At 44.1% G+C, this 13,588-nt stretch overlaps 2 protein-coding genes across 2 annotated transcripts; both read left to right on the top strand.

Moving 5' to 3' along the window:
• The first annotated feature begins 66 nt into the window (after nt 1-66).
• Nucleotides 67-5,523, top strand: LOC127912511 (N-alpha-acetyltransferase 80). Its single transcript, XM_052482110.1, has 2 exons — nt 67-230; nt 4,226-5,523. Coding segments are annotated over exons 1-2 (813 nt in total). The 5' UTR covers nt 67-228; the 3' UTR covers nt 5,037-5,523.
• hyal3 (hyaluronidase 3) lies at nt 1,879-12,981 on the top strand. The gene is made up of 4 exons (XM_035757432.2): nt 1,879-1,984; nt 5,893-6,870; nt 10,303-10,392; nt 12,092-12,981. The coding sequence occupies exons 2-4, from the start codon at nt 5,923-5,925 to the stop codon at nt 12,383-12,385; spliced, it is 1,332 nt and encodes a 443-aa protein (XP_035613325.2). The 5' UTR covers nt 1,879-1,984; nt 5,893-5,922; the 3' UTR covers nt 12,386-12,981.
• The last annotated feature ends 607 nt before the right edge of the window (nt 12,982-13,588 follow it).

Below are 13,588 nucleotides of genomic sequence, written 5' to 3'. Positions count from 1 at the left end.
GCTGGGTGGACGCATTACGTTTCTTGTCCACGTGGATCCAGTGATCACAGCCAAAGATTAACCAAGTATATTTCCTGACCAAGTGCGGTAAATCCCGATCGCAGACCAGTGAAGGCTTCTGAACCATTACCCTGATTAGTTTGGTTAAGGAAACCAAAACCGATCCAGGAACAGCGCGTGTCTCAGATTCGAGCCAACTGTCGGTGGAAGAAGCGTGAAACCGTGAACATGTAGGTATTAGCTGTGGTTTAGGCTTTAACAGCATACATTTGTCACAATTGCTTTCCACTTTAACCAAATACAAATTTAGGCTATTAGGTATTGGATATTTGGAATGTGATATTCAAATAATGGTTTCTGGAAGTACTCGAAGTCGAGGCGTCATTTGAATTACTCAATGCACTTCCCGAGCCAGCACGATTTATGTTGCCTATGATGTCGTTCGCAGAGATTATTTGTTGCATTCTGTACTGTGAACGCAATGCATTTACGACAAAATGGTGAGGGCGCATTCTGATGTGGTGTCACTTATTTTTGGACCTGCCCTTATTTGGCAGTGGAAGTGAAAAGCCTATCCTGTCATTTTTCAGTAGCTGAGATGTTTGACAGTGTTTCTTATGATTTCACTCAGTTGTATTTTAACCAACACCTAGTTGTAAAGACAATAATTCCATACCTGCAGCTTAAAGGGGAAATTTGCAGTTCAAACATTAACAAAGTCGTGACCCCGCCACTATTTTGGTAAAGGTATGGGGGTGGAGCATTGTCAAGACTTTCAAATGAATAGACAGAGCTATGGATGCAAGGACTGACCATCCATTTTATTAAAAATGGTTTTAACCATGTTTTGAGGCTATACAGTGTTTGTTTACAAATACATTGTTTACAAACAATGGAGAAAAACAAGCTTATATTTGGGTTTGAAAGTTAAACTAAGCTCATGAGGCATTACATTAGTTATATTCTTCAGGAATCAATGGGTTTATATCATTAATTTAAAGTCCAAAAATGGATGTAGCAATTGCATATTGCCTGTTTAAAAAAACACAAAATATTTTAACCAATTGAGAAAGATGGGCTTTAAAATCACTTGACCTGGTGGTTATATAAACATATTTTTGAAATTATTATTATTTATTTGAACCTTTATTTTACTAGGCAAGTCAGTTAAGAACAAATTCTTGTTTAAAATGTCGGCCTACCCTGGCCAAACCCGGGCGATGCTGGGCCAATTGTGCGCCGCCCAATGGGACTCCCAATCACGGCCAGTTGTGAAACAGCCTGCATTTGAACCAGGGACCGTAGTGACGCCTCTTACACTGAGATGCAGTGCCTTAGACCGCTGTGTCACCTGGGAGCCCGAGTGTCTTATAAGGCTCTGGTGGTGGTGAGATCCTTTACATAAGAGGAACCAGTGAGTGATATCTTGAGATAAGAACAGTGTTCCTAAGAAAATACTATTTTACAACTCATGTGTCATACAGAAGATCAATGACAAGTTCCCCTTCATAATGCTGTTATTCAGTAATGTAGGGGCTCTATACTTAATCAATTTGTATCCACATACTGTACGTTTTAGATAGCTGCAGCCGTGGCTGTATTGTAAAATACCATATAGTCTCCAAATCATAATTACATCTCCCCACTAAATTCCACATGTTATTTGTAAAATGCTTTGCCTACGACCAATGCTTGCATATGCAGTACATCTAATTTGTAACTAAATGATGTATGTATCAGCTAACATTAACACACTTACAATTGAATTTAGTGGAATAAACAGCCATGTTTGTCACATGGGAAGTGTGTTATTAAACACTAAATTAGATAATGACTTTGTGGTTGAGCTGCTGTCACAACTGTCATGTAGGTTATTTCCTGGTTTTTGACGTCTATTAGCATGTTCACTGTCATGTCATTAGACTATTGGCATTCTCTCTCCTCTCTGCCTGCCAGTCACTAGTCCACTCTGCAGTAGAACGAGGTAAGATGCCTGCAATTGCAAGGGCATTTTGTTTCTTTTGTATTTTGCTTGGTTTAGGCCTAGTATTGTACTCTTATCATATGTGTTTCTCTACTGGTTTTAGGAGGCTTTTCTATGTGTAAGCAAATAGAACATTTTACAGTGCAGCAGCATGAGTTTTCTCTTTGCCTCTGTTGTCTTTATTATACAAAATAATGCTCAGCAAATATTTTCTGCATTTAAGGAATGGTGGCTCTTGTTCACTGTTACCCAGTGTTGTGCGAGGAGCCCCAGACTTTGATAACATACCAGGTCATAGATTTATATCAATTCATGAGTTTGTCTGAGAGTCATTTGCAAAGTTGTAAAGGATGCTGCTCTCATAAATGATAAAACTCTTGTAGAAAATTCTGACAATGATATTAAGATGTAGATCGGGGATTCTTGAATGTCGGGACAAACCTTGTCCAGCAGGGAAACTTTCTTTTATAGTAAAAAAAAATAATCTTGTTGCATTATTTGATGCAACATTTCCATGTCGGCTCTATGCTCGGAAATGCCACCAAAAAAGGTTGAAAATGTTACAAAAACAGGCAATGATTAATATCAACTGAAAAATGTTATTATGCAGTGTCTTGCAATAGCCCTCTTTGAATATTTCTCTCAAAACTGTAGTTGCTAAAAAAAACGTGTCCAGAGATTTGGTCAACTCCGTCAAATGTGTGTGAAATCCTAAATGAATGAGGAATGAGCAGGGATAACTACTCCATAGGGATCCCTTTTTCTTGTCTTCATTACATCTAGTGCAACAAGACTGCTCATGGTCTGGGAAGTTCTCTACTTTTGATAGATTTAAACAAACAATATTGAAATCACCATGGTCTCAACCATAAACTGTCAACTCCATCTCCCTGATAGATTAAGATAGGATATACATTTTGATGCAAATATGTTTATTTTAAGGTGTCTGACATACATCCAGTTAGCTGCATTTGATGAAGAAATTAAAGAATTAGGAGGTTGTTCCTTTACATGGTGTGATGATAGCTGATACTTTGGTCTGTGAAAATATATATTTCAAATGTTGTTAATATTAAGACAAATATTTGTGGGAAAATAATAAATACATAGGCTCATAAGTATTACAAACTGACTGAATATATAACAATGAAACCAATTTTTCTGACTTTTATTTGTGTATCTGCATTGGTTTTGACCATACAACACGACACACGTTTTTTGTCAAAAGTTGACAAGCTGGCAACCTCAGGTCTTGTTGTGTCAGATATTCTCAACTAGTCCAGTCAGCTTATTTCCTCCAATCACCAGGGGGAGGAGAAGAAACATGTTTTCCTCAGTGGTAAATAAGAATAGTAATGGTGCACAACCTTGTTTTTTAAACGGTACATTTTCTGTGGAGAACATGGATGTACATTACATATATCGCAAGAATGAGTGGGTTCAGTGTGTCTCTTCCTTGAAGCTGATATTATCAAGAAACGCTGTGGAGTAATAACTTCCCCATTTATGCCTGAGAGAGATAGTGTGGAAACTGGTGTTATAGACACTCAGCACATCTCTTGATCATCTTAAGCCTGTCAGCTCTGGCCACACTCTGTCACACAGTGTGGCCAGGCCTATCTGGAACACTGTACTAAACTGGAGGCCTGCTTTGTATAGCATCTGAGAAATGGAAATGATGATGCTTGATGTACTGTAGTACCTTTTGAAAAATGCCCTGTTGAAATGTTAACAGCTTCTCTCCTGTCCAGGGGCTGCATGTTAACTGAGTCTCATCAATGCACTTGGGCATGCATCCTACTTTAGCTGTACAGTAGGTGCAGTGAAACAAGGTATCATTTCACCCTCGGTGTCCCGGACAAGGGGCCAGCAGAGAAGGTCACAGGGGAGGGAGGGGAGGAAGAGAGCGAGATTAAACGTCTCTACTTTTATCCTGGCTGGTGTGGGTCTTATTTCAACCACCGATGAGCCCATGGATTGTCAGTCAAAACCAAGATCATTGCAAGACTGCCTGAATTACACTGAGGTTGCTTCTATAATCTTTGTCTATGATGCCTATCTACTGTTTGTTGTCAAATTTGGTGTCTATCTAATAACTGCTGTGTCATAACTATACTTTGTGACACACTGGGGAATTTAGTAGTTCTGATGATGTGACCAGGGGCATGTGCATGAAGATGGAATCCCCTCCCTCTGTGTGTTCTGACCCTGGCTGTCCCGTGTTGTCTGGGGGGGTCACAGGTATGACAGTGGGGGGGTGTGGGCAATCCCCCTGCATCAGCGTCCGGACCTGCTGGAGCCTTGCGCCGACTTGGTGAACAGCGAGTGGCAGCGGAGCCATGGTGCCCGGGTCCACGCCCTCCAGAAATCCTGCCAGGAGTTCCCCGTAGCCCTGGTGCTGCTGCAGGGCTCTGGGAACAGGGACGGTGGGGATGGGGAGACCCTCCTGGGGCATGTCCGGCTGTCCCGCGTGGTGTCCCGCCCTGGGAGCCTCTTTGTGGAGTCGGTGGTGGTGTCCAAGGCCCAGAGGGGGAAGGGCTACGGTCGTACACTGATGCAGGAGACGGAGGGCTACGCTAAGGCCCGAGGGTTCCGGAGGCTGTGTCTGACCACCCACGACAAGCAGCACTTCTATGCCCACCTGGGCTATGTTCTGTCCATGCCGGTACAGAATGCTGGTGTCATGGCCTCCTTCATTACCATGGAGGTGCTGGAGAGGTTCTCCAAGCTCCCAGGGACAGACAACACCCAGGGTGAGGTAGAGGGAGGCCCACCACCACCATCACCACCCCAGATCCCTCCTTCCTTTATAGGGCCTGCTCCATCACCTCTGCCTCCTCCTCCACCACCCACTCATCCTTCTAGTCTTCCTACTCCTCCACCTCTTCTCCTCCCTCCCTCTGCTTTATCTTGTCATCCACCTCCCTCTCCTCCCTCTGGTCTTCCACCTCCTCCCTCTATTCCTCCTCCTCCTCCTCCTCCTCCTCCTCCTCCTCCTCCCTCCTCCTCCTCCTCCTCAGTGTCCGGCCCGACTGGTGTTTCAGACTCTTGAGGAGACGCCCTACAGAGATGCTAAAGGAGTTCCTATCTTCTGGATGCACAAGGACATCTGAGTGTGAGGGCCTGGCTGACCACAGACCATGTCACCCATGTCACTCAGCCTCACACACACACACACATGCTCAGGACATTGAGGAAAAGGATGCTGCCTTTGGCCTATTTAGTACCACAGCCTGTAGGGTTCTGACAAGAGGTTGACAGACTGAGAAGGAAGGATATTTTTGGGGTCTGGCTGGCTCTCCTTGAGCTCTTGACAGAGATACTTAGTGCTGTAGACTGAGATAACACTTGAACAAAGAATACCAAATGTTTTATCTCATGTGCCTTAAGTAAAGTTGTTTTTTCTTGTCCTAAAATAAAACATTTATTTAATGAATGGTTAAATTGACCTGATCAAACTGAATATTTATCACTGGGTCTATATTTTGGACCTAATGTTTCAATCATTTCGATGTTGAAATAAAAGACAGCGTACTAAAGTGTGTTGTTATGTGTTTTCTATGGGTCACCGTTTAAGATTGCACATGTTGAAATACCTTTTCATCCAAGCATCTGTGCAGACAATCTCCAATGGTCTTGTCTTGAAAGGGATGCAACCGAGGTTGTGTATAATTTCAGGCAGTAGTTTGAAAAGTAGTGCTCGCGAGCTAAAAGGGTTCCCTGAAAATTGTGCACAGTTGAGTACATGTCATCCATTTCCTGTGATATGCTACATCCTGCAGAAAAATATTCCAATTTGTACAATATGTTAAGAATTTGTAAGTCCTTAAGATCCTCTTGAAATATTAACATCAGCCAGAATGAATTTAGTTTGAACAGATCTGTGTCTGTCTGTGTGTTCTCTTTAGGCACGACAACAAATTAACCAGTGAACAGCCATGCTGCTACATAGCCTCCCTCTCACCATCCTCCTCCTCTCCACCATCCCTGTCACTCACCAGTGGGGGGTAGTGGGTGATGAGTCTGGAAGGTCTGTGGCTGCTGCAGGGCCAGTGGTCCAGGGCAAGCCCTTTACCATGGTCTGGAACATGCCCACAGCGAGCTGCCAGGAACACTATGGCATCCACCTGGACCTGGGGGCCTTCGACATCGTGGAGAACCACCACCAGCGCTTCCAGGGCCAGAACATGAGCATCTTCTACCACAATCAGCTAGGGCTCTACCCTTACATCACCCAGGAGGGTCTGCAGGTTAATGGAGGTGTTCCCCAGAGGGGAGACCTGGAGGCCCACCTGGCCCTGGCCCAGACCCAGATCTCAGCCCTGCTCAGGACAGGGTTCAGCGGCCTGGCCGTCATCGACTGGGAGGAGTGGCGCCCCTTGTGGGTGAGAGACTTCGGCATTAAGCTGGAGTACCGCCGGCTGTCTAAAAAACTAGTGAGAGGGGAGCATCCAGAGCTAACCAAACAGGAAGTGAACTCCCTGGCCCGTAAGGAGTTTGAGAGGGGTGCCAGGGAGTTCATGTCTGAGACGCTGCAGTTAGGAGTGTGTCTGCGACCGAGGGGACTCTGGGGCTTCTACAGCTTCCCTGAATGCTTCAACTACCACAGGAAGCAGAAAGGCCACAGCTACACAGGTCAATGCCACTCCAAGACCAGGCAGAAGAATGACCAGCTAGCATGGCTGTGGCGCCAGTCCACTGCCCTCTACCCTAGTATCTACCTACCCAAACGTCTGGCAGGGTCCTCTGATGCTACTCTCCTGGTCAGACATAGGCTTCTGGAGGCCCTGAGGGTGGCGAATCAGTACCCCACTAGCACCCATGCAACTCCTGTACTGCCCTATGCCAGAGTGGCATTCGCCCACACCCTCCACTTCCTCAACAAGGTAAAGTATAACAGTAAAGTTGAAAAATGTTTCCTATCCCATGACTGTGTTATTACAGAGTTATAATCAGTCCTTCAAAACATACACTAACAGTGATGCACTTATGTTATGAATATTATAAACTATTTGATATGATATTTGGCAGAATTTACTATTATTTGTGCTGATATCACTTTGTGGCATACAAGTAATCAAACTAGTCTCCCAATGACCTTGCCATGCAGACAGTGACATATGAGCACACCTGGCAGGAGATGCTAGGAAGCAATGGAAAGATATTCTATTCCTGCATTATTTGTATTAATTTATTTTACCTTTATTTAACGCAGCAAGTCAGTTAAGAACAAATTCCTATTTACAATGATGGCCTACCAGAAGGCAAAAGACCTGCGGGGACGGGGTCTGGGATTAAAATAAATAATAAAATAAAAATATAGGACAAAACACACATCATGACAAGAGAGACACCACAACACCACATAAAGAGAGCTAAGACAACAACATAGCATGGAAACAACACATGAAAACACAACATGTAGCAACACAACATGACAACAACATGGTAGCAACCCAACATGGTACTAACATTATTGGGCACAGAGAACAGCACAAAACAGCACCAAGGGCAAGGAGGTAGAGACAACAATACATAACGCGAAGCAGCCACAACTGTCAGTAAGAGTGTCCATGATTGAGTTTTTGAATGAAGAGATTGATATAAAACTGTCCAGTTTCAGTGTTTGTTGCAGCTTGTTCCAGTCAAGGTTAAGGGCAGAGAAAGCTTGTTGGACACTAAGAAAGCTTTGTTGTAGAGCATTTAACACAAAGTCCGGTTAGGGACAAGCTGAATATAAGACTGTATCATCTGCATATAAATGGGTGAGAGATCTTCCAACTGCCTGAGCTATGATGTTGATATAAATTGGAAGAGGATCAGGCCTTGCTCTACTCCCTTGGTGACAGGCAGTTGCTGAGATAGCAGATGTTCTGACTTTATACACTGCACTCTTTGAGAGAGGTAGTTAGCAAATCAGGCCAAATACCCTTCAGAGACACCAATACTCCTTAGCCGGTCCACAAGAATGGAATGGTCTACCGTATCAAAAGCTTTGGCCAAGTCAATAAAAACAGCATCACAATATTGCTTAGAATCAAGGGTAATGGTGACATCATTAAGGACCTTTAAGGTTGCAGAGACACATCCATAACCTGAGTGGAAACCAGATTGCATACCAGAGAGAATACTATGGACATCAAGAAAGCCAGTCAGTTGATTATTGACAAGATTTTCCAACACTTTTGATAAACAGGGGAAAATAGAAATTGGCCTATAACAGAGCATCAGCTTGATCTCCCCCTTTAAATTAAGGACGCACCATGGCTGCCTTCTAAGCCATGGGAACCTCCCCAGAGAGGAGAGTTAAAAAGGTCAGAGATAGGCTTGGCGATGAAAGGGTCAGCAACCTTAAAGAATAAAGTGTCTAAACCATCTGAACCAGATGTACAGTGCCTTGCGAAAGTATTCGGCCCCCTTGAACTTTGCGACCTTTTGCCACATTTCAGGCTTCAAACATAAAGATATAAAACTGTATTTTTTTTGTGAAGAATCAACAACAAGTGGGACACAATCATGAAGTGGAACGACATTTATTGGATATTTCAAACTTTTTTAACAAATCAAAAACTGAAAAATTGGGCGTGCAAAATTATTCAGCCCCCTTAAGTTTTGCACATCGAGAGACTGACATTTTTTCCCATTCCTCCTTGCAAAACAGCTCGAGCTCAGTGAGGTTGGATGGAGAGCATTTGTGAACAGCAGTTTTCAGTTCTTTCCACAGATTCTCGATTGGATTCAGGTCTGGACTTTGACTTGGCCATTCTAACACCTGGATATGTTTATTTTTGAACCATTCCATTGTAGATTTTGCTTTATGTTTTGGATCATTGTCTTGTTGGAAGACAAATCTCCGTCCCAGTCTCAGGTCTTTTGCAGACTCCATCAGGATTTCTTCCAGAATGGTCCTGTATTTGGCTCCATCCATCTTCCCATCAATTTTAACCATCTTCCCTGTCCCTGCTGAAGAAAAGCAGGCCCAAACCATGATGCTGCCACCACCATGTTTGACAGTGGGGATGGTGTGTTCAGGGTGATGAGCTGTGTTGCTTTTACGCCAAACATAACGTTTTGCATTGTTGCCAAAAAGTTCAATTTTGGTTTCATCTGACCAGAGCACCTTCTTCCACATGTTTGGTGTGTCTCCCAGGTGGCTTGTGGCAAACTTTAAACAACACTTTTTATGGATATCTTTAAGAAATGGCTTTCTTCTTGCCACTCTTCCATAAAGGCCAGATTTGTGCAATATACGACTGATTGTTGTCCTATGGACAGAGTCTCCCACCTCAGCTGTAGATCTCTGCAGTTTATCCAGAGTGATCATGGGCCTCTTGGCTGCATCTCTGATCAGTCTTCTCCTTGTATGAGCTGAAAGTTTAGAGGGACGGCCAGGTTTTGGTAGATTTACAGTGGTCTGATACTCCTTCCATTTCAATATTATCGCTTGCACAGTGCTCCTTGGGATGTTTAAAGCTTGGGAAATATTTTTGTATCCAAATCCGGCTTTAAACTTCTTCACAACAGTATCTCGGACCTGCCTGGTGTGTTCCTTGTTCTTCATGATGCTCTCTGCGCTTTTAACGGACCTCTGAGACTATCACAGTGCAGGTGCATTTATACGGAGACTTGATTACACACAGGTGGATTGTATTTATCATCATTAGTCATTTAGGTCAACATTGGATCATTCAGAGATCCTCACTGAACTTCTGGAGAGAGTTTGCTGCACTGAAAGTAAAGGGGCTGAATAATTTTGCACGCCCAATTTTTCAGTTTTTGATTTGTTAATTAAAAAAGTTTGAAATATCCAATAAATGTCGTTCCACTTCATGATTGTGTCCCACTTGTTGTTGATTCTTCACAAAAAAATATAGTTTTATATCTTTATGTTTGAAGCCTGAAATGTGGCAAAAGGTCGCAAAGTTCATGGGGGCCGAATACTTTCGCAAGGCACTGTATTTGTTGGGGTCAAGTTTAAGGAGCTCCTTCAGCAGCTTGGACTCAGTGACTGCCTGCAGGGAGAAACTTTGTAGCGGGGCAGGGGAAAAAGAGGGAGGAGCATCGGGGATAGTCATATTAGAAGGGGTGGGAGAGCAGGAATTGGATGGGCAAGGCGGCATGGCTGAGTCAAATAGGAATCCTGACTTAATGAAGAGGTGATTAAAGAGCTCAGCCATGTGCTCCTTGTCAGTAACAACCACATCATCAACATTAATGGACATGGGCAGCTGTGAGGAGCAGGGTTTATTCTCCAGGTCTTTAACCATTAGACTCAATCATCTCACCTCAAGTGTATCTATTTTTGTGTGTGTTTTCAGACGGATCTGGAGCACACACTGGGAGAGAGTGCAGCGCTGGGGATGGCAGGAGTGGTGCTGTGGGGGGAGCAGGCGTTCGCTAAGTCAAAGGTCAGATCCTGGGGACCTCACAGTTTGTGCATATACATCCACTATAATATACATACAGTGCCTTCGGAAATTATTCAAAGCACTTGACTTTCTCCACATTTTGTTATGTTAAAGCCTTATTCTAAAATTGATTAAAGTGTCCCCCCCCCCCCTCATCAATCTACACAAAATACCCCATTACTGAAAAATCACATTTACATAAGTATTCAGACCCTTGCTCAGTACTTTGTTGAAGCACCTCCGGCAGCAATTACAGCATTGAGTCTTCTTGGGTATGACGCTACTAGCTTGGTACACCTGTATTTGGGGAGTTTCTGACATTCTTCTCTGCAGATCCTCTAAAGCTCTTTCAGGTTGGATGGGGAGCGTTGCACAGCTATTTTCAAGTCTTTCCAGAGATGTTCGATCGGGTACAAGTCCGGGCTCTGGCTGGGCCACTCAAGGACATTTAGAGACTTGTCCCGAAGCCACTCGAGACTTGTCCCGAAGCCACTCCTGCATTGTCTTGTCTGTGGGCATAGGGGTCGTTGTCCTGTTGGAAGAGGAACCTTCTCCCCAGTCTGAGGTCCTGAGTGCTCTGGAGCAGGTTTTCATCAAGGATCTGTCTGTACTTTGCTCCATTTAACTTTGCCTAGATCCTGACTAGTCTCCCAGACCCTGCCGCTGAAAAACATCCCCACGGCATGATGCTGCCACCACCATGCTTCACTGTAGGGATAGTGCCAGGTGATGCTTAGCATTCAGGCCAGAGAGTTCAGTCTTGATTTCATCAGACAATCTTGTTTCTCATGGTCTAAGAGTCCTTTAGGTGCCTTTTCTCAAAGGCACCTTTTGTCATGTGCCTTTTACTGAGGAGTGGCTTCCGTCTGGCCACTCTACCACAAAGGCCTGATTGGTGGAGTGCTGCAGTGATGGTTGTCCTTCTGGAAGGTTCTCCCATCTCCACAGAGGAACTATAGAGCTCTGTCAGATTGACCATCAGGTTCTTGGTCACTTCCCTGACCAAGCCCTTCTCCTCTGGTTGCTCAGTTTGGCCGGGCGGTCAGCTCTAGGAAGAGTCTTGGTGGTTCCAAACTTCTTCCATTTAAGAATGATGAAGGCCTTGTGATGATGTGTTCTTGAGGACCTTCAATGTTGCAGACATTTTTTGGCACCCTTCCCTAGATCTGTGCCTCGACACGATCCTGTCTTAGGGCTCTACGGACAATTCCTTCGACCTCATGGCTTATAAGGTTCAAATGCACTGTCAAATGTGGGACCTTATATAGACAGGTGTGTGCCTTTCCAAATCATGTTCAATCAATTGAATTTATCACAGCTGGACTCCATTCAAGTTGTAGAAACATCTCAAGGATGATCAATGGAAACAGGATGCACCTGAGCTAAATTTCGAGTCTCATTGCAAAGGGTCTGAATATTTATGTGAAGAAGGTATTTCTGTTTTTCATTTTTTATACATTTTCAAAAATGTCTAGAACCTGTTTTCACTTGTCATTGTGGGGTATTGTGTGTAGATTGCTGAGGATATTTATTTAATTACATTTTAGAATAAGCCTGTAATGTAACAAAAGGTGGAAAAAGTCAAAGGTCCTGAGTACCTCCACAACCTTGAGTATGTATGCAGTTCAGTTTCTGTTAGATTGTTTGTTTTTGTTCTGCATTTGTATATGAATATCTCTTTCCCTTCCTCTCTCGGCAGCGTCAGTGTGAGATACTGAGGGACTACATTCATTCTGAACTGGGAGTGTACATCAGCACCCTGAAGAGAGGGGTGCAGCGTTGCAGCGAGGAGCGATGCCATGGCAACGGTCGCTGTGCCAGAAGGGACCCCTACTCTGACCACATGATCCCACTCTCTGACTCCTTCTCCAACTTCCTCCCTGACCCCTCTCATGATCTCAGCCACCTCGGCACTAACTTCCTGTGCCAGTGCTATCAGGGCTGGGCGGGTGAGAAGTGTCAGGAAAGGATAGCTTCAATCACTAACACTTAGTGTCAGGAAAATATATAGTCTCTATCACCAATATATAATATCACCTCTTTTGTTTATTTGGTTGATGCGCAGCATACAGTAGCATCATTGCAATTCCACCAAGTGTATCGAAGTGAAAACTGTGGCAGTTGCTAAGGCACTTTCTCAGCGTATTCATTCTATACAATTCAGTTCCACTTGTGACATGTTTAAGTTGTGATAGTCAGAACAAATTTGCAATGTGTTTTGTCAATAACAAAATGGGTGTGACATTTCATCATACATTGCCTGTCTCATGCGTACATGTAAAAGAGGACCGCTTCTAAAAGTTACAGCTGTAACCTGTATGTACAGTATGTTTAAGTCACAGATCACATGGACGTCTCGAACCTGAATCATTTCTGTCCTCATGCAGTTGTTCAAATACATTAATTGTCAGTTGAAGAGTGTGGTCCTTTAAGCTGTGATGTCACTAAAGATGCTATAAAGTGTTCAGTACCCTGCAATCTTACTGAATGAGTGTCTTTCTTTCCCCTATTTGTCTTGCAAATCAAACAACTCATAAATATACAGTACAATATATGGAAACATTCTCTGTGGGTTCCAACTCCCGGGCTCTGTTGTGCATATGGCAGTAGGGGTTGTTTCTGGATGGGCCCAAGTTCCAATACCATGTGCAGGGCAGGGATTTGACTTGAGTGGAGATGTTGGGGCAGGTAGTTAACAGTTGGTGTTACATTAGTGTTCAGGGGCCACTAGGACGGGGCTTTCAGGGTCCAGGGGTGAAGGGTGTTCCTCTCTGTGACCTCTGCTCCTCAGGATCCTCCCGTGATGGCTGTGAGGTTGTGGCGCAGCGCCTGCAGCTCCTGGATGAGCTGGGAGACCTCTAGGGCCACAGCCTGTCTCTCCCTCACTGCTTCCGTTAGGGACCGGAGAGTGCTGCCCTGCTGCACTGGAGCGGTAACGCAGAAACACAGTCACAGAAAGGGATGGGCAAAATGTTGAGGCCTGGTTGGATTTCAGATGAAGATTGAGAAAGAGTAAGTGAATATCGTTACCTAAGAAATAGAAGATAAGAAGTAGCGTCAACAGCGTCAGTGATGTCACTGCACACCCCATGGTGTATCGAAACGAGGTGGGCATCATCAGGTCTCGGAGCGTGCTCTGCCATCGGCTTCTCATTGGATGCTCTGTCTGATAGACAACTGGTCTGTCCCGGAGATG

The sequence above is a fragment of the Oncorhynchus keta genome, chromosome 27 (genome assembly GCF_023373465.1).
Source record: "Oncorhynchus keta strain PuntledgeMale-10-30-2019 chromosome 27, Oket_V2, whole genome shotgun sequence".
In the NCBI taxonomy this organism is placed as follows: Eukaryota; Metazoa; Chordata; class Actinopteri; order Salmoniformes; family Salmonidae; genus Oncorhynchus; species Oncorhynchus keta.
Note: the sequence above shows the minus strand (reverse complement) of the source record. Positions and strands in the feature narration are given on the sequence as shown.

What these genes read in the sequence shown, in the direction of transcription:
- hyal3 (XM_035757432.2), top strand. Translation starts at nt 5,923, where the DNA reads ATGCTGCTACATAGCCTCCCTCTCACCATCCTCCTCCTCTCCACCATC. An exon ending in CCCTCCACTTCCTCAACAAG is followed by an intron (nt 6,871 to 10,302) that starts GTAAAGTATAAC and finishes GTGTGTTTTCAG; the next exon opens with ACGGATCTGGAGCACACACT. An exon ending in AGGCGTTCGCTAAGTCAAAG is followed by an intron (nt 10,393 to 12,091) that starts GTCAGATCCTGG and finishes CTCTCTCGGCAG; the next exon opens with CGTCAGTGTGAGATACTGAG.